This window comes from Hippocampus zosterae, chromosome 19 (assembly GCF_025434085.1).
Source record: "Hippocampus zosterae strain Florida chromosome 19, ASM2543408v3, whole genome shotgun sequence".
Taxonomy (NCBI): domain Eukaryota; kingdom Metazoa; phylum Chordata; class Actinopteri; order Syngnathiformes; family Syngnathidae; genus Hippocampus; species Hippocampus zosterae.
The window spans coordinates 9,445,281-9,466,349 of NC_067469.1; the positions used below are offsets into that span (position 1 = coordinate 9,445,281).

Sequence of the window (21,069 nt, forward strand, 5' to 3'; positions counted from 1 at the left end):
CATCCATTCTTTATTGTAGACAGCCGATTCGTAATGAAATTACAAAACTCAATTCTAAATCATGAAAACACATTTTGAGGTTTCGGATGAAATTAAAGTTTTCCACATGACTTATTCTTTTATTGGACAAGTTGTAAAAGGCGACGTTGGAGAATCTCTCAAAGGTATACAACATTGACTGTGTTTAAAAAGTCTAATTAGCTTTTACTTCCAAGCAGAAGAATTAAAGGGGGGGGGGAGAACTCATGTGACAAGAGGACAAGGATTAAAAAAAACAAAAACAGAAAATTCATTTCCACACATATCGTCTGGATGGTGGTGGTGCAGGGTAACCTCCTCGGTTGGAGCTGCTGTGGGCCTAAAAATTAAACACAGGGCATTTATTTGTTAACAATATCAAACAAAAGATGACAACAACAACAAAAATTGGGAGGCTGTCCAATGCCTGAAAATTTAAAACTCCATCAGCAAGCAAGGAAGTTAATGTACAAAATAAGATCGAGTTGCACGGGGACCTCCGCCAGGGCTTCAAAGTTTCATCCGAGCAGCAAAATCAACCAAGTACCACGATATGAGAGTTCCCCCCCCCCCCCCAATGGATACTCTGAACGATTTTTTTCTTCCACGTTTTGTGGCAGAGATGACTTTTCACGTACTAAAGGGACCAAATATGAAATACAAACCCATAATGACATAAAAAGTATGACGCTCTCCCAAATGTTAAAAACAGAAGACGTGTGTGTTTATAGATTTTTTTTTTGGGGGGGGGGGGGGGGTAAGAAGACTGAACTTTTTAGGGCGGCCCCTCCCCCTTCCCAAAACAAGAGTAGGAAGACAAAACTTGTTATAATCTTCACCATCACGTAAATTCGGTATCAAAAGTCACGCACCAATTCCATATTCACAATCAAAATGATTACATGAGTCTGAGTCACGTGCATTTATATTATTAGTAGTCCAATAATGAGATTGGTTCCGAGTGACAGTTGATGCACAATAAAGAAATGTAGTTGCTAAAGTTGAACCCATCAAGAGAAACTAGTGAGGGGACGAGCATTCCGGGCAGAGTGCATCTTGGTACCTGGTACTGCTGTCCGCGCTCATCCCGCTGTTCGCGCCAGTCGCTTCTTTGCTGGTGGAAGTGCTGCTGGTAGCCGCTGGGCCGAGGCCCACCGCCACGGTTGGCGCTGTGTTGGTACGCCGCCCGCTGCGACTGCATGGCCCGGTCCCAGCCGTGAGCGCCGCCGCCCCTCCCGTGGTACCCCTGCTGCTGCTGCTGCTGCTGCTGTTGGTGCCTGCAAAAACAAACATCACGCCCACTTCAAAATCTCGCCTGAGAAACTGAATTGGCATTATTGCCAAGTATGTTGGGAAAAAAAAATGCCAGCGGTAATTTTGAAACTACCTAGCTAGCGTCAATCGCTAGTAGCCTCCTTTAGGCATTTGAGCATTGATCTTTAGCCTTTGGATGCAGGTTAAGACTCCGGTACTAGTATCCATACTCGTCCGCATTGTTGTGGTGGTGAAACTCACAAGTTGAATGACTAGCACACTCGTCTTACTAATGTTTTTTTTTGTCCAACTTTATGACATTATGCCCACTTGGAGGATAACTTTAGCAGACTAGTAGAACAGCTACGTTACTCATCAGGCGAAATTCGGCACTAGTAGAACAGTGCGCTACTAGTACTCTTTGTGAAGCACTAGATCAGGGGTGGCAAACTCATTCGTGGCGCGGGCCACGTTTTAGTTACCCTTTCCTTTTCAGGGCTGTTTTGACTGAAACTATATAAAGAAGTCAAGAATAACTGTTGAATCAACTTTTTTTTTAAGTTACTATCATGAGGCTGAGGCGTTTGGTTAAAAAAATGCTTCCCATATCTCTTTTCTTTATTACATATGAGAATTAAAAATTTTGTTCGACATTTTGGGTTTTGAAATGCTCCCAAAAAGTGGACTCACCGTGGAAAGTGTGGCTGGTGATGGAAGGACGGCGGTGTTCCCAACTGGCCCCCCGATCTGGAATCTGCACACAACAAAAGGAGGCGTCACAACGGGCCGCGTCCGCAGAACCCGAGCTGCCACGACAGACCCGATGCGCGACATTAGCGGAGATCAAATCAAGGTTTTGTGAGCTTGGAAGGGCCGGTGGCAACATTTGCATGTTTTGTTGAGCAAATGGAAAAAAAGAAAAGAAAAAGCATTGAGCCATCAGCATTGTGGACTCCTCAAGTGGTTCGCTTCCATAGTGGTGCAGCCTTCACAAAGAGCCACTTGAGAGATGTGGGGGGGGGGGGGGGGGGGGGGGGAGAGAAAAAGTATCCAAAGGCTTCTTGCAGTCCCCATGGTGATGACCAGCTGCCCTTGTTTAGCCAGTCCACCTGCACGCCAGGAAGTAGGCACCTCCGTGTACATGCCCACAAATCCTCTTTAAAAAAAATTAATTCATTAAATGTTAGGGAGCTGATCCTCACACAAAGAAAATAACGTTTCATGTTGGAAATATTGACCGAAAAAAACGCCCAAGTTTGAAACGACAACTAAGCTAATAAAGCTCTAAGAAGCAATCAAGGGGCCCCCGGTGCCTCCTTTTTCGTGGTTCATCCTCAAAATAATAAGAAACATTGACGCCAGAGGCCATGCGAGTGAGAAAAACCTGCGGGCACATCCCCCAAGGAGCGTATTTGGGCAAATTCCTTCATAACCGTTTGTCAAAATTCAAGTCCAACAATGGAGACTTTTTGGTCAATTTCATTCACGGAGCCTTGAGATTTTGTCGTGGCCTCTTATGAAAGACCTAACTCGAATTTCATGACACGAGGACTGAATTTTGGTCATTTTAAAAAAACTTGAAAGGAGGGCAAACGGGTCCTTCAAAACCAGGGGGGGGGGGATTTTCCGTTCACTTGCAATTTGGGCGCGGTGAGACTTTTCGAAAGGAAGGGCTTATTTTTACAGTGTCAAGGTTTTTGGGGGTTGTACTATTTTTTGTGGAAGTTCAAGCCTGTGACGCAAGAGCTGCGTTTCGCCGGGGGAGGATCCATTAAAATCAGATTTTTTTGGGGGGGGTGGAGGGGGCGCCACACGGAATTTTCAACTAATAACTCTTGGCTTTGGTTACATTTGTCACATCTTTTGAGAAAGGGAAAAGGGCTGGAATCGGAGGTCAAGTAGGAAATATTGGAGCCGGGGCAGATTTGGCGTCAAGCGGGCCGAGCGGCGGCGCCACGCTCGGCCCCCGCCGTTATTGTGGCCCGACTTTTCCCGTTTGATGATCTCTTCCACCAACGCGGCTCAAGTGGACCACCCAGTCGGCTCGCAATTAGAACGCCACAAGGCGCTGGCCCGCCTCAAAAGAGAGGGAATGACAAGTGGACACCTGTCAATCTCTTTAATTAGCCATGATCTGAGCACGTCTGGGCCTCCCGTGTACGCGCACAAAGGCCAACAAAAGGATTACGCCTTCCAATCCCCGACAAGCGCGCACTGGCCACTGCATTAGGGACGGATTACGCGCCGCTCGGCAACTAAACGCCCCTTTTCAATTTTCGACGCCGACTATTTGACTCAGCTCAAACAAAAACACGGAGGCGCTTTTTTTGGCGGGGAGGGGACGTTCTGTTTGCAGATGTCCGCGATGCAGTCAATGCCGAACACAGTATGTTCCGAGATGAAGCCGAAATTTGCAATTTGGTCCGAAAACGAGTCACTGCAAATGTAACTTTGTTCGTCTATCTAAGCCAGCGACATCGAGTGACAGCGCAGAAGAATGTCATGCTGTTTGACCGGGATGCCAGAATGTAACTTACCCGTTGCCATTCATAACACTGCATCTCCGTCTTTGCCGGCAACTAGCGGTGCAACAATCGACGACTAATCTATTATCTCTAAAATCAACAAACCTTTCAAATCGGCAATCTATCCATTCTAGACATGAACTTAAAATGGTCCAAAACCTCGGAAGTCCAGCCTCTCGACGGTATGACAACCCCCTCTTTTTCAAGGCTCAAGTTTGAAAAAAATACTTTTTGAACACCAAATTAATTTTTATACAGAAAATAATTACAGCACATCTAAAACAAATGATTATAACAATATATTTGAGAGAAAAAGCATGTTATTTTGCCTCATTCAAATCTTAATATCTGAACATTAAAATATGTAAACGAAAGTGCAATCACATTCATAAATGAATGGCTTCTGGTTTTTGAAATGTACATGACATCATTTCTCCTCAGCTGCCGGTTAACGTGGCCGATCTTCGACCCACTTTTCTCCAGATTATCACTACGTTTCTCCATTTTCTGTTATTAGGGAAGTCAATGGCTCGTGACGAAAAAAAACGGAAAGGGAGGTGGCCTGGACGGGGCAAACAATCACAACAAGTAAGACATCATACACGTCCGATCGCAGGGCTATTTACAATCGGAAGATGGAAAGACTGATCGGGAGAGCTCCTGAAAACTCGACGATAAGGTACCTGACCCCCCCTAAAATGATCAATTTAAGAAATAAAACGGCAGATTTCCGCATATCCGCGGAAAATTGCCATCCCTGTCTCTCTCTTATTATTTTTTTCTCTTTTCCTTCTTACCGCTATTTTTATTTTTATTCTTCGTGGCAGGGGTTCACTTTGGCCTGGGGAGTCAAGTTCAGCACTCGCTTCAACATCTGGCGCCATCTAGCGTCGTGAATGGGTATAATGTCTAGACCCCGAATATAAGACGACCCCCACTTTCTCAGTCTTACATCAATGCATAAAACACCGTCTTATATTCGGGCCAATACGGTATTCTCAGACTACCGGATCCTAACGGTAAAGATAAATGCGCAAACGGCTAAAGGTGGCTACTAGCGATTGACGCTAGCTAGGTGGGCCGAGTGGTGGTTCGAGTGCAACACGGCACTTTACTAGTTGAGTTCAATCCTTTCATGCACCCTGATAATATGATTAGCTGTCCACTTTAGTAAATGCTGTCCCTCAAAAGGTTAAATCACAATAAAACATTTGCTAGACAATAAGTGCTATGGCTCGATAAAAGTTTGCTACGGCAAACACTTCATTCAACGCCAATTCAACCAAATATGCTCACATCCGCTGGCCTTGCTGTAACGTGGACAAAAGGACGCGATGGCCGAAAAGAATTGACTTGCATTTTCTCAGTGCGACACGGGCAGAGGTTGGGCGGAGTTGTTAGTTTGTAGCTTGAGCTCCACAATGGCCACCAGCAGAGCTCGAGCGCAGCTGCTCCGCGGACACAAGACGGCGGGACGACCCGCGCACAAAGACCCACTGGCGGTCTCTCGGCGGGGGGTGGAGGCGCCGTCAAAAGGGGGAAACTTAACTTGGCTTTCAAGGTCCTTCAGACTGTTTGTGCAGGGAGACCCATAATGCTTTGCGGCAACATCTCCTCGCAAGTCAGCATGTGTCACTTCCGCGCCGGGGCACGTGGTCTTTTTGTGATGCTTTTCAATGAGACTTTAGCCAGTTAGCGGTTTCATAGTAGACCACGGTTTTAAAAGTTTGGTGAGCACTCCAGAGTAAAATCTTGTGCTAGCATCAGTCTGAAAATGCTAATTGCTATCGAGCATCTCGACTGATTTACTTGTTCAATATTTACTCCAGAAGGTTCATCGGCTGATGTCGTTCCAGCAAGTCGAAATTATCTGACAGCGATGATGTAACTGCGTCAGAATCGTGTCTATCCACAAGAAGTAAAAAAATGTTAACACGGTGAAAGCGTTATTCGTTAAGTAGTGCCGCCATTTTGTGTGACCCTTTAAGTTTAAATCCCGCACAGTCACGAACTGAAACTCAGCCATTAAACATTTATGCGGTAAAATGAGCTGCTAATGAAATGGAATTTCTCACTCGGAATGTATGAAAAAAAATGTTACGCGGGGGTCTCAGTGGCATTGGACATCCAAACAAAAAGTGTGAGTAGCCAAAAGAGGGTCATTTGCATCCTTCCGTGGAGAAGCAGCAGAGGAGCTAGACACCCCCCCCCCCCCCCCCCCCCGCACACACTACAGGCTTCATCGACTTGCAAATTGACACATCAAAGTCTGAGCGCGGTGGCGAGGATGGCGAGGTGATTAGGAGACGCCACGTGTGGCAACGTCGCCTTGACTCGTGAATGGGGCGCGCAGTCAGCGCAATTATTGCATCGAGTTCCTTCATTTACACTTTATTTTGTTGCCATTCAAAAGTGGCCGTCTTTAGAAGAGCATGCGTGTCAGAAGGAATCTTACAGGGGTGTGGCGGGGTCAATGTAGCGCGTTGCATATGAACCCTTTCAGGGACAGCGGTTACGATAGTGGGCAGCCTATCATGTGATCAGATTACATGGCGCATTAAAGGGTTAAACGAGCTGGAATCACAAGTTAGCCTGTCAATGGCAGTTCTCTTTCTATGTTAGCACGAGGCTAGCAAGCTCATTAATTAACCCTGGAGAACCCAAGAACCCTTTTCTTCTTTGGAAAATGATGAATTATACATTAAATGACTCCTATATGTTCACTGAACACCAAATTATGTTTTTTCAAAAATGTATTGCTTTAATCCTAATTTACGATTATGGACAAATTGGACCCTTTGGGATTTAAGGGGAGCATTTGAGTAGCAGAATTTATAGGGGCCAAATTTGACCCCGTGGGTACTCCAGGGTTAAAATAAATATGGCTTGGTGGAACATTTTGTCGCTGACATCTTTAATCTGTGTTTTGAGTGTCACTTTCCCAGTAAACTTCACCAGGGATTGACCAATCAAAAAGCTTGTGGCGAGCAACGTTTTACCTTTATTTGCAGAACAGGTACTGAGAAACACTTTTGTGTTTCAAGAAGTTTCATTGAGTTGAACATGTTTAAATGTGTTCAAAGAATGTGGGACGGGTTAAAAAAAAAGTTTTCGTTGGTCTTGATGGGATTTAAAAAAAAATCTTATTGCAGGTGTATTTTGCCATTGACATGTTGATGTAACTTTTGGAAGGGGGGCCAAAGCCTGCTTGCCACAACATTTTGGACCTAAACCCCAACTTGTGACTGTAGAGTGTGTGTGTGTATAAGTGTGTGTGGTTGTGTGTGTCTCTCTTACGTTGGAAGGCCTGATGATGGCCGGCGCGGGGTGAGCGGTAGTTTCCTTGCTGTTGGTAGTTGTTGGGCGGCGGGGCATTGCTGTACTGCCCACCATGTTGGTTTCTGAGCGAGTGACTGCAAGAAAAATGAGAGAATGTCAAACAAGCTTTCTGGCAAAGCATGTTTGTCTGGCAAATACATGCTCTATTTTGGGGGAGAATTTTTTTGGGGGGGGCTCGGGGGTGCTCATCATGAATTCCAAACACGGCGCCTTCGGGGGTTGCCAGATGTTCAATTATTGCCGTTTCTTAATGATAATGTGGACGTGTGGAGGAGGAAGTGGAGCTCATAATCAAGCATGGCTGCTTAATAGCCTGTGTGTGTTGGTTGGGGGGGGGGGGGGGGGCGTTGTGGATGTGGACAAACATTTACACATTTTCAAAAGGGCTATACAGACGCATAGCAAAGCTCACACTGGCAACGTTTGACTGTGTAATGAAACCCTTTGCATTACATTTGGCATGTATGAGCGCTTCAGGGAGGATTTGCATAACTTAGCAGCGGTGCCGTGTATCACAAGTCATTTCATATTTCACATTTGACCGATATTTCCAGGTGGTGTCCGTCAAGAAAAACTCACCCCAAAGCCCGGAAGCCCGACTGGTCCAAGTGAGCCTGCTGCCTGTTGGGGTTGAAGCCAAGCTGAGGTCTCCACGGCTGATTCTCCCGCCTATCCCAGTCCTCCGGCTTCAGCACGTTAGTGGGAAGCCTGAAGGCCATGCACACAAAATCAAGACAGTGCATTGTTACACTCGGCAATAAAAGTACCAAAAGACACTGACATTTCAATCGGAAATATTACATGTGAAAGTGTTACTAACTTTGCTCCGGGAAGGAGAACAGCTTTGAACACAAAACCCTCTGCAAACTGGGGATCCTTGAACTTCACCCTGCAAGACACAGCACAAATGTGTTCGATTCCAATGGAACCAATTTTTGTTTTCAAGGAGTGGACTATCATACGTAATATAAAGACAATTAAACTTTGTGTATTTACGAAAAACAGATACCCTTACTGAGTGAAAGTTGGCTAGCTTCATGCTAACACATAATTGGAAACGCCATCAAGAGGCTGACGAAACGAGCGCCAATGTTGTTTTTATAAGCCTTTAACTTATATTTGAACACAAAGCGTAGCAACACATGCAGACACATGATGTCACAGTGCATGCGTGCATATATTCTTTGTCCTCTGCATAGATGACAAACTGTCATGAAGCTTGTGACTGTCCCATGAAATCTATTTGGTATCTCAATGTGTTATAATGCCCCCTGGTGGCCAAGACACGCACGACAGACAACGCAAAATTTATTGCATGGATGAAATCAGAAGGCCCCGTTTCATTCTTTACAGTCCATGATGTTTTGTGATGACGATTTCTATAAAGTACAATTGTGCGCGGTGATATTCTTCTTGCGATAGAAAATGCTCCAAAACATTTCTGGTGGTATTCTCTGAGGGGCTTGGACGGATTACAAGGATTTTGAGTCATGCCGATGGTGGTCAAGGCACCACTGTAATATTTTTAAAAATCGGCGCTGTACTGGAGCTGCAGTGACGGAAACAAGTCGAAGGCCATGAAGTTCTCACCCGATGGCGCTGTTCTGTCCGATGTCACGCAGCATGGGGATGGGCGAGCTCACCGTCCTGAGGGACAAAAAGGTCGAAGGCCAGTGAGCGTGCGAGTGGCTCAAGACAGGAGGACGGCTCGCCTTCTGACCGGGAATGTGCAGGAGGGAGCATGAGCAAGTGGTCCTTACTTATCTGGTAGGATAGGGTCGTCATCAAGAGATAATATACCTTGGATTCCATGGCAGAGCTCTGCAGGCATCTCAGTGGGCTGAAAGACAACGGCAACATCATCTGCCCTGTCGATTCGAGCGCCACACACATTTTTTTTCTTTTTTCCAAGCCTGACATATGTTGGCGTTACCTCATGACATTGTGCACGGTAAAGTTCCTGGATGAAGTCCGAGAGCGGGTGAGACTTGCCGACAAACACCAAGTCGCTTCCCAGACTGTTTCTCCTCACTGGAACGTCAACATCATTTGAATTAAATCCCCATTGCATTCATTACAAAATACCATGAATGTGCTTGCGTCCTTGCAGCAGCCACCAATATCACAGCCATGCGGGTCTTGAGTAGAATGTAATAAACATCTCCTCTCGGAGCTCATCAGAACGGCATTATCAATCATTCTATGCGGATGATAAAGAAGATATGACCATGGAGTTTTATTTTGTCTGCCTACGTGATACTGAACTATTAGTGGTCAATCGACTGCTTCAATGGTTGACGCACTGCAATATGGATGCTCACCAGCATTAGCATTAAGACAGCAGGGCTTTCCTTTCGGTAGTTGTTCCCACAAGGTGGAACTATTTTTTGTTTAGTTTCACAGTCAAGTTCAACTGGGAGTGGACTTAAACCACTTAAAGCTTCTTTTTGATGAACAGTTCACGATTTGCCCAATTTCTGCTTATTGCAAAGTGTTCAGTGCCACCTTACACGCGCATCTCACATCTGCGCTCGCATGCCAAAGCAAATCAAAAAGTTGACGGCCCCAATAAAAAAAAAAAAACGATTCAGTCAAGTCGCTTGTTTCTTGAGCCACTACTCTACTGTATGTTGCACACATCCAATGTACTATGAGAAAAGAAGGTCACAGAACAAAAACAACTCTGATGAATGGAAGTGGCTTTACAAGGATGAGAAAACGTGTGTTCAAATGCGAGGTGCAATAAGGGGCGCCAAAATGCGACTGACCTTCTTCGGACGTGAGGTCGGGATAGACGTCGGCCAGCGCGGCCCGCAGACGCCGCTCATCCACAAACGGCAACAAGGCCACGCCTTCAAGGAGAAAACAGAAGCGCACCGGAAAAAAAAAAAGAGTCAGCGGAGCTACACAATGCGGGCGGCGGATGTCTCACCTTGCCATGCATACTTTTTCCCGTTCAGGTCAATCGCAAAGTCGTCAGGGTAGAAGTCGATGATGGAAGAGTCCTGTGTCACAACAACACTTTCCTTATACACTGACTTACAAAATAGAGGCGCTCCATCAGTTTTCATTTTTTTTACAATTCAACTCATTTAAAAGGAACTTGATAGAAACATCTGTGTCAATGATCAAAAAATGACAACATCCTTAGACAGTATATAGGGGGAGCTCGTTTCAATTGGTTTGTGACAAAGCCTGTACAAAAAGATGAGAATGAAAAGAAACTAGTTTTATCGTATGTAATTACGTAAAGTATGATTATATGTGTGGGTGTGTTCCTTCAAGGGGCGTGGCCTAGTGAACTATATCAGGAGCATGTGGGTGATTGTCTGTTTGTCCCGACAACTGTGGCTCTCCTTGCCCACATGCCAGGGCATTACAGTCCCTTAACTGCTCTTTTTTTCATCTTATAATCTAAAATCCAAAGCAAAAAAAAAGGTGAATGACAATCGAGGCTCTACTATTTTTTTTGTGCAACGCCAATGTCTTCTCATTGAAAATATACACTCAAATTTTTCCTTTTTAAAGAAACTGAAATTAGATTCTTCTGTATTTTGTGGCCATATAAAGCATCAACAAAAAATACAAATCCTTGACAATGCCATGGAATTAAAATTTTTGATGAGCACGAAGTCCATTCAATTAATCTGGTTTCATTGTCATCCTTTGCTGTCCACCTTTCTCGAAATGTAAAGAGACTCTGCGGACCCTCGCACTGAAACGCGCGGCACACTCACCGGACTCATCATCAAGTTCCGCCAAGTTTCTGGCAGAAAGTTGCCGCTGGCGGCAGGAAACACCCCCATCAGCTGCTCCAGGGGCTTGAACTGTGCACAGGCGCAAGCAAATTCAGACTGCCTTCATCCGGGTGTCATCAATCGATGTTTCGCTTACCGGCTTGGTTCCTCTCTCAAAGTCACTGAACATTCCTTGAATGTCATGGAAGTCTGAAGCAAAGGGGGCGTAGTGAAAGGGGAAGTACCACTTCCACGAGGCGCAGCCCTGCAAGCACATCGACGAGTCAAAAAGCGGACGCACACAAATATTTCCGCTTCACGTTTTCAACTGCGTTTTGCATATTTACATTGACTTTTATCAAACATTTAACCAAAACCCCACAGAGATGCAAAACACAGTTCATGAAGCACAAAGATAACGAGTTCAATTGAGTTCTCTGCCAACACCCTTATTATTTTAGGATGTGAAAGAAAGCGAGTCAAATTGCAGCTTTCAAATGGCGGCAGCCCGTTTGAGCTCCCCGCATTAGACGTAAAACAAATAGACGGTCCTCATCAAAAGTGATTTCGGGAGCAAAGTGTGAAACACGTCTTCAGCGTTTTGGCTGAAGCCCTCGTTCCCCTCCTTCCTCCCCCGCGCGGGTCACTTGGCGATCCGCACGTGATGCTAACGCTGTCGGTGGTGGCACCGTGAATGCGCGGCAGCGCCGCGCAGACACGTCCCGTCTGCCGAGGACCTTTTAATCAATTCAGAGCGGCCCGCTGAGACCAGCATTAGATTGCTGAGCATGTGGAGAACCCCCCCACCCCTACCCTTGATTCTCCTCACCCCCCCTCCCCAGGCTGATCCACCGCTGCGCAAGGAAAGACGGCGCCTCTTACGACTTTTTGACATTTGAAAACACTTGTGATTTTAAGAAATCTTGATTGGGGGATACCCTATTCCGAACCAAATGGAAGTTTGCTGGCGGGTGCAGCGTCTCACCTGATAGTAGTAGCGCAGCACCCAGCACAGGCCCTCCACGTACGACTGGACCACCTTTTGCTTGAAGCCTTCGTCAGAAACGTCCACGTCAAATTTGGTCTTGTAGTAGCGCTGCTTCCAGCCGTCCTCCCACAACCTGCCAACGGCGCGTCAATCAAATGGCTTCCATTCTAAGATGCCTCCACTTCCTGCGTGACCGGAATTCTTTTATCGCTTGTGACACCTTGGGAAATTCAAATAATGGAGGCCGCGCGGCATCTGTGCCACCGCAGAGGCCTGGCGCGGCCTGCCGGGAGCGCCGCCTCCTGAAGGCGAACGCTCCATGAATACCAAATCATTCCGGCGGATTTAGGAGATTTATTAAGCGCGTCACACAGGAATTGACTGCTTTCCATTTTAATTGTGTGTGTGTGTGTGTGTGTGTGTGTGTGTGTGTGTGTGTGTGTGTGTGTGTGTGTGTATAGACTCCTGTCTGCTCCTTCAACAGTCAAGTGTTTCGTTGACTCTGCATGCCGACCCACTGCACCTACCTGACGTTGTCTTCCGGTTCAGGCTCGTCGTCGCTGTCTGCTTTCCTCTTCCCGCCGCGGCTGTTGCTGTCGTCGCTGGGGCCTGGAAACTGCTGACGCCACAAATCAACACGACAAATAAACAAACGGTCATTGATGGCTATTCAATAGTCTTACTACACTATCAAAGACTGGGTCACATGAACTAAAAAAAAAAATAACATGATTTGTTTTCCGACTGCTGATTTGAAATCCCCTCCCCCTTGGCTAATATGAAAATATACATAAAAAGAAAGAAAAAAAATTTTTGCATCATTTCCAAAGCTAGCTGCAATGACAGCCAACACATGCAGTAAACTGGACAACGGTCTTGAGGGGTCATCGTCTTATCCCAAGATGGGCCCAGCTCATTGAAAAGAAAAAGGGGCAGCGCTCCCACCAAATACGACGACGTAAAGTGAAGTTGTATTTTTTTGTATCTTTAGTTTTCATTTGTTGCTGCCGGTCCTTCAAAAATATGCTGTTCCTTGACACTTGTCAATAACGCGTGTTCATTCCAGCACATTTCAAACTCACGTTGCCGCCGCCCCCGTTCTTCATCATGGCCTTCAGGGACTGAGCAGCGTCCTGAACAAGAACGCACACACACACACACACACACTGAAAACACGCAGCAAGGAGGGAGACTCGCGCGAGTTTGTGAGTTTTGAGGACAGACCCTATTGGACTGCATCCTCATGCCGTAGGCTTGGTGGCGAGCGTTCTCCACGGCGTCCGGCTGGAGTCCTCTGCCCAGCGCGTGAGGGGCGAACTGGCCCCCGGTGAGGTAGGCGGGGCCTTGGTGCTCCCTCTGTGCTCAGTTTAAAATAAAAAATAAGTTTGAATATTGTCCTGATGGCTGAGTCCAAGTCACTTGCCTTCATCCTTTGTCGTTTCTCTTTCATCCTTCTCTTAAAGCTCTCCTAAAAGAGAGGAGGAAAAAAATGTTTGAATCAACCCGATCGCTCAAGTGTGACTTGTCATGTTTTTAAAGTTGAAAACACGTCTTGCATCGTCTTCTCTGCGCTTTTTGAAGATGTTGTCCTCGGCCACGCCCACGGCCTGCATGATCATCTCGACGCGCGCCAAGTTGACGAAGCCGTTCTCAGTCAGGTAGCCCTACACGCACACACGGAGCTGTCACCAGAGCCCTGCAATTTATCGACATTTCCCAGCGGCAGCCAGGAGTCCACACTCCCGGCTGGGACCACACTTACTCCGGTTTTGTGCACCACGTCTTTGTAGATCCGGACCAGGCGATCTATCGCCCCCTCTCTGGAAGGTGATGGAACAGCACCAAGTATGAAATTAGTTGGGACTTTTGAATCTTCACAGACACAAATGGATTACGAGAACGGCAGCCGGGACCTGATTTCCAAGGACGGCAGGTGAGGGAGGAAATCGTTTCCGACAAAGAAACACATGAACACCCAGTCGTCGATGCTCCTCTCAAAGTCAAATGGGAAGGGCAGACTGGCCATGGTCAACTCTCGAGCGAGATACTGAAACGTAACGCAGCGCCGTTAACGTGGAACTGTGATCGAAACACACACCAACAACCAAGATAACTGCAAAACACACAAATAAGGCTAAATGGGTCCAGAACCCCCCACCCTCCCCCCAACACACACACACACAAAAACACTCGAGGTGAAGCTCACAAATATTTTTCAAATAGTTTTTTTTCCATTACAAATACAATCTGGATTTTTTTGAATTATTTTTGTCCACTTGGGGCTGCCAACCTCAAATTGTATTGTTTTAACAGTGACTTTTTAGTGTGTATGGCTTTAAAAGGCGGAGCCCGGTCTGGTGAATGATATGGGTGTCAGCGAACTATAGTGCAGTTGGCTGATTGTCCGAGTGTTGAGTTTCTCTGAGTCAGTTGTAGCTGGCGAGCGAATGCGCTTATTACGATTTGGTTCGATATGTTCTAACTGGCCAAGTAATGCGACACAACATTAACTATCCACTAATATGCTTCCAAAGTGTATTTCTGACTGCAGACTTGACCTCAACCTTACTTTGAAATTGAATTATTCTAATCGAATCAAACACACACACACTGACACGTTACCTCTCTGAGCACACACAGCCTGATGAAGATGAACTCCTGCTCAGACACGGGCATGGCGTCCGCAAATTCATCGTGCTGGAAGAGCAACAAGTCAACAGCGGGCTTTTAATTTGGAGGTCTTTCTGATGACATGGAGACGGTCAGGCGTGATCTAACCTGGCCTCGCTTCTCTCGGGCGACACCCTGACACTCTTTGATCTCGTGGCCCATTTGACCGCAGAGAGCGCACGGCCGCGGCTTGTTGGGTTTGAACTCCTCCCGAATGATAGTGAAGTTGGGCTCGTGCGTGGCCAAGCCCAGCATGATGAGGTCCGCTGATTTTGGCCGCCGCGCAGAGACAAAGCCACAGATATTATTTAAAATATATATAAAATAGAAATGTCCTACTGATGGGAAGTTGTTTTGACTCTCCCCCGCCACCCCACTTTTTTTTCCAATGTGTGTTGAAAACTGACCGTCAGCACCACACAGGCAGTGATGTGTGTTGGGGTCGTGGTTGGGCTGAGCTGCGGATGACAGAGAAAATATTTGCGATGAGCTCAAAATACAAAGCCTACATTGAGGAGACAGTTTTTTGCATTCAAGTGGGTGCAATAAAAGTTTTAATTTTGGCATAGACGAACGGGGCAGGAATGAATTGAGGAGATTCGTTTAGAGAAAAGTGAGCGATCTTGGTTACAAGGAACTACTAGATGTAAAGGAGGAATGTCAGCGCCATTTGACTGTCGGTGCCGGACAGCCCCAGAGGGCGCTTGTGTTTTTTGCGCCTGTGAAGGGCAGCATTTTTCACAGCTCCGTTTTGTTCAGTGGAGATGGCGGCGCAGTTGGACAGTCTGCGTTGGTGCGGTTGAACGGAGGAAACCAAGGATGAAGAAACAGGAGTGTCGGCGCGGTGCCCGGATGCGTATTTAGAACTGAGAGTCGCCGCTTAGAATTGAAGCGGGTTTACATGGGACGGGAGAGGTGAACCGAATGCTACAGCTTCTTGTTGACTTTCAAATTTAGCTTGTAGCAGACGTGTGGACATTTTGAACATGACGTCTCTGATCCAGAGGAAGACAATTTGATTCTCTCCTTGTTCATCTCGAACTGCTTCAAACAACAAAGCGTATAAGTGAAAAGTGGTGAAGATTGGACGATTGTCCGTGTTTTGATGTTATGTGTTGTGTTTATTATTTTATTTTACTCATAGATTTTATGTTAACTGTTTTGTAAAGAGCATTGTTACAGATGCAGCTGTTGTGAAAGCGCTATATAAATCAGGATGTATTGTGTTGTAAATTGAGTTGAGGAGTTTCATTTTGAAAACAAGTAATGCGTTGCCACGATCTTGTTGCATCTTCTGGCAATGGCAATATTTTTCAGGTTATTTTTCAAAATAATTTTATAATATTTTGGTCATCTTGTAGTAACCTGATAGCATGATAAGCTGTTCACTATAGTGACCGATGTCCCTGAAAAGGGTCAATTATAATTTTTTTAAACGTATTTTTTAAATTAAAAAAAAAAATGCCGCTCTACTGTACAGACAAAAGTATTTGGACACGGCCCTCCTGAGGCATGTAGAAGCCGTTTCCTCCCCTTCGCTGGGTGTCCCAATACTTTTGTCCATATTCATCACAATCTGTCATTGGTAGAACATGTAAAAAGTGTGCCTTAACACGAGAGCGAGCGGCAAACCTCTTTGTCTCCTGATGTAGTCCATGATCTTATGTTCGCCTTCGCCCGGGACGCTGGCGTCAGACAGGAAGACCTTCAAAGCGAAAGGTCCGTTCGTGACGACGTGGAATCAACGTACACTCAACGGATCACATTAAGCAGCGGAGACGTGCTCACCGTGATGTTTCGCCATCCCGGGTCGTTGCTGAGCCTGTCGGCGACGTAGTAGCGAAGACAACGTGCCAGGTTGTCCATGAATTCTGTCCCCTAAAGACACACGAGAGATCTTACTTTAAAAAAAAAAAATGAACTGACAAACCTGCTCTTGATACTCACAGAATGCGCTACACATAACATTCGCTGAGGCCTTTAACTTGACATTTTTGTTATTTCAGCTGCACTTGTGTAATAAGTTTTGGTTGCCTCAAAAAAAAAAAAAGCGAATTTTAAAACATTGCACTTTCTGCATTTATTGTCAAAGCCTTGATCAATATTACAGTGATAATGAGAGGATATTTGATTATTTACTCCGCAGTCAATTACAGTGCGCCCCCTTGACCCCCCCTCCCCCCAACATTTTAAGAGAAGTATTTTTTTCCCCACAATCGACTTACCGGCGTGATGCAGTTGCTGTCGAACCTCTCCTTAATCTCCTCAGGTGGCAGGTAACCTCCTGTGTGAGACACGCATGTCACATGTCGCGTTTGTAGGAGGCGCTTTTCTGTGATGCGGAGGACACACACACACAATCACCTCTCTGGATGACTTCCTCGCGCATGCGAGTCTTCTCCTCTGTGAGCTCCATGCCTTCTTTGGAGGCGCGGAAGCGGCGAGAGCGCTGCTGGTTCATTTTGGCCCGTGGAGCCTGGTCGCGAGTTCAACAGTAGGATCATTCGGTTGAAAGGTAGGTTCATTCAGTTCGAGCAGAAAACGCTGCGCCCCATCAGAGTCACTTACCACACCGTCGATGGCCATGTACAAAACTCTTCTTGGACGAACAATATTGAACAGACGGTCGATGTACTCAAAGATGGCCACCATCATCTCATCTTCGTTTTTGGGCGCCGGTCTGTGCAAACATCAAAAGAGACATTACAACAAAAACTGCACACGTGGGAGGAGCTACGGATATTGCAATTATTACATTTAAGAGGAACAATTTCTACAAACGGCAAAATTACAAGTGGCCGCCATCTTGCTGGATATTGCTCACAAAAACAAACACACAAAAAAAAAACATGGAATAACCACAACCCACCCATCCATTATCCGAACCGTGGTTGGGCAACCCTGATTTACAGCGTTCAATCAACCTGCCGTGCATGTTTTGGGAATGTGGGAGGAAACCAGAATACTTGAACCCACGCAGGCATGGAGAAAACATGCAAACAACACACAAGAAAGCCGGGGTCCGGAATCAAACTCTGGACTGCTGTCCTGTGAGTCGAATGTGCTAACCAGTAGCACATTGTGCTGCCCCATCTCCAGAAACCGGCATCCTCTTGTCAAAATTCTTTGTACTTGACTACAGACTGTCTTTTCATGGAAATCCTGTCACATTGCACCACAATAAATAAATAAAATTGAATAAAATAAAAACACTTCATACTTGTCCTCTGGATGTGTGCAAGGGTGTATGATGCCGTTCATGTCCAAATATAAATTGTCAAACTCCACCTCATTGGGGTTTGGCTTGGTTGTGTCGACAGGGATGCAAACTCCATTGCACTCCCTACTCTGGAAGACACATGAAATCACAAAAGAGGCAATGAACCTTCAGGGGTTATGACAAAAACACATCATCCGATGCTAATTTGCATTAGATTCCTTGCAAGTCAGACTTTAAATTCCAAAACCATTTTAAAGTTGGAGAAATGTGTCTTCTATTTTACACTTGATTTCAGGTATGGTACGACACTTGCGAAAACCACACTAGTTCTGATATGTTTTGGAGCAAATTAAGGCACCTGCTTTGTTGTTCAACCTCCGACTAAAAGTAAAAAAAAATAAAAATTCAGAGATTTCTTGGTTAATATTTGGACAACTTGGAGCATTGGAGCCAAAGTGAAAGTAAAACCTAATTTCCCGGGAATGCTGAAGCGCACTCCAGGTACTTTTCGTTTACAATAAGTTCGCCACCGATCCCGTAAAATACATCCTCAGCCTACGTCTGGTGCGTTTTCTTCCAAACCCCGCACAGAGGCAGCTCAGCCCCTTTGCGTTGTTTGTCATGATAATTATGAAAGTAATCTTTATTATAGTAAAAGTGTCCCCAGACAGGATTTGATTCAGCACTCTATAGTGTATGCATGCAAGTTCAGCCTTCAACATGTACACACACACACGTTTCAGGCTACTTCAGTCTATAAAAAATGTTAATCGCTAAGAAAGCACTTTCAATTTTAAGTACGTCTCAATGTTTTCTTAACGTTCTCCTTCCTTACTGACCACGAAGTGACGCCAGGGAACAGGGGCTAATATTGGTTAGATCATGTCAAAGCATTTTGGTTTTTTTTCATATTAAAAAAATACACGTGATTCGATGCGTTTCTTGGTCGTGGGGAGCCAAACTCTCAAATTTCTTTCGCCGCGACGTCGTGAGGAGTTTCGCTTATTTCCAGATCTGAAACGTGGCAACCCTAGTTTCCATCTCAGTCAGATTCCATTCAAAATAGTCTTCATACAAACTTGGACTTGCTACGCAAACTGTGATGCTACTATCCTAAACGCTTACCTTCTCCTCCACACAATGTACAATAATGGAGGGATATTTCCGACTCAGCCAACGGAAAAATGCCGGGACTCCCATCTCTGCTAAAGTATCACTTTCCCCGCAATAAAAACTGTACAAACGGCAACGAAATTCCCTAAAAACGTTAACTAAAACACGAACTTTCCAAAACAATCGAGTGTGAAATTTATCTAGCTAGTCTCTACATGCTCGTCGGGAATCGTGTACTTTTTCCGGGTCACTCTGGTGACGACTTCCGGGGAATTCTTGGAGACGCTTCATGGTGCTGCCATAGCGACGGAGCCGGCCAAAAGCGGTACTGTATTGCAAAATGGTGTGACGCTGACTTATTCGTTTAGATAACCAAGCAAGACAAAAACAAATCTGTTATCTGAAACGCACAAAATTGAATACATATTATTTTACCACTTCATTAAAAAAACTATTTTGACATAGCAACAAATATTTAATGTGACAAAAGTATGTACCAAGTCTAATGCGGTCTAAGTCTAAGCGGATTCATTCAGAGGATGGAAAGCACTTATCCTGCTCCGGTGGGAAGTGACCAATGGGCCTGAGTGGCGAGCACGTTTGCCTCACGGTCAAAGTCTGACAAAGGACGGACAACTGACGTTGTCCTTGAACTGCAACGAAACGTATGTGATGGGTAGGTGGCCGGATGCTGTGAAGTGTAATGGTGCCATCTTGTGTTAGCGGTCTGACCTGCATGTGTATTTTCAATTTTGCATACTTATACAGTACAGTGATCCCTCGCTCTAACGCGGTTCACTTTCCGCAGCTTCGCTGTTTCACGGATTTTTTAATGCTGTGTCTTTTTAATGCTTTTAACCCTTTAAATCAGAACGCATCAGCGGTGCCGCGTGTTGGCAGTACAGTATTTCCCAAAACTATGATAGTTAGTTGTTGAAAACGTTTGGTTTTTTTGTAATTGGGCCTGAAAACAGGTTTTGGTCTGTGACTTCATTGTATATATAGTTAAGTATTATTTAGTACTGTAAAAAAATAATGTTCTCTACTTCACGGTTTTCACTTATCACTGGTACTTTTTGGAACGTAACACCTGCGATAAACGAGGGATTACTTACTGTACATGTATTTCAAGAGCCAAATGTTTGACACTGAACAATGTAAATATTTTTTGCCGATTGCAATACCCTGGCAGGTGTTGCTATCAGTTTTAACCCCGAAAAAGCAAATCACACATAATGTGAAACTGATGGTTGGCAACCCAGCTGGATGGATGGCATAAAAAAGGAAAATGGTCATTTAAGAAACAACACATGGCCTTCAGATCATTTCAAAGGCAGCAACTCTCCATGGAGGCAAAGCAGCAGGAGGCTGGTGGGGGACACATTTCACACAAAGCTGCCGCTTAAGTATTCATACAACATTTAATCTTATTTAAGCTCAAACACACGCACACGCACGCGCACACGCACGCGCACCCCCCCCCCCACACACACACACAAACAAACACACACACACACACACACACACACACACCGAACATGTACTCTTTTTCTTGGTTTCCTTTAATGAGTCCGCCCCTTCAGTTGAGACATGAAAAGCTCAGCTGGAAGTCACATGGTGTCATGCGGACCTCAGCGCGTCTTCACATCTGAGACTCTTTCACACGCTTTCTATTGTCACACACGCACGCACACACACAAATGAATGTTTACCTTCAGTTGGTCATTAGGATCGCTACATGTATCCTTCTTATTGGAACTACGGTGGGAGCTCTACTTACGAATTTAAGTGGTTCTGGAAGAAATGTTTAACTACAAAATTTTGTAAGTAGAGGTCCCTCTTAGCTAATGGGATGCCAGAATGATGCTAGGTTTTAGCCAATGGCAGAGCAGCTATAAATATGTTGCATTCGGAAAACTCGGAGCGGCGACTGTATATACAGTGTACTTTATTGTTACCTTTCGTATCTTAAAATTTCTTTCGTAACAAGAGGCAATATTTTCCTGTTGAAACGTTTCGTAACTTGAAAATTTCATATGAACACACGTTTGTAAGTAGAGGTACCACTGTATTAAAGTCCCATAAATAGCGATATTTCAGCGAAAGACAAGATGACATAGTAAAGCCAAATAAGAAGTTCACATTACAACTCCGCCCTGCGATTGGCTGGCAACCGATTCAGGGTGTCCCCCGCCTACTGCCCGA

The 21,069-nt window shown here is 45.3% G+C and overlaps 1 protein-coding gene across 1 annotated transcript; it reads right to left on the reverse strand.

The window, feature by feature from the left end:
• Nucleotides 1-92: 92 nt before the first annotated feature.
• On the reverse strand, nt 93-19,121 carry xrn2 (5'-3' exoribonuclease 2). Its single transcript, XM_052052282.1, has 31 exons — nt 18,877-19,121; nt 17,752-17,879; nt 17,100-17,211; nt 16,896-17,007; nt 16,757-16,815; nt 16,320-16,409; nt 16,164-16,236; nt 14,939-14,989; nt 14,640-14,797; nt 14,484-14,558; nt 13,775-13,908; nt 13,624-13,681; nt 13,418-13,525; nt 13,285-13,329; nt 13,086-13,217; nt 12,944-12,994; nt 12,389-12,480; nt 11,859-11,994; nt 11,031-11,138; nt 10,874-10,963; nt 10,069-10,141; nt 9,905-9,988; nt 9,070-9,167; nt 8,897-8,976; nt 8,727-8,783; nt 7,957-8,025; nt 7,716-7,844; nt 7,095-7,210; nt 1,963-2,026; nt 1,082-1,295; nt 93-358 (listed from the first exon to the last, which is right to left on the reverse strand). Exons 1-31 carry the CDS (start codon nt 18,949-18,951, stop codon nt 290-292), a joined length of 2,940 nt encoding a protein of 979 aa, XP_051908242.1. The 5' UTR covers nt 18,952-19,121; the 3' UTR covers nt 93-289.
• Between the last annotated feature and the right edge of the window lie 1,948 nt (nt 19,122-21,069).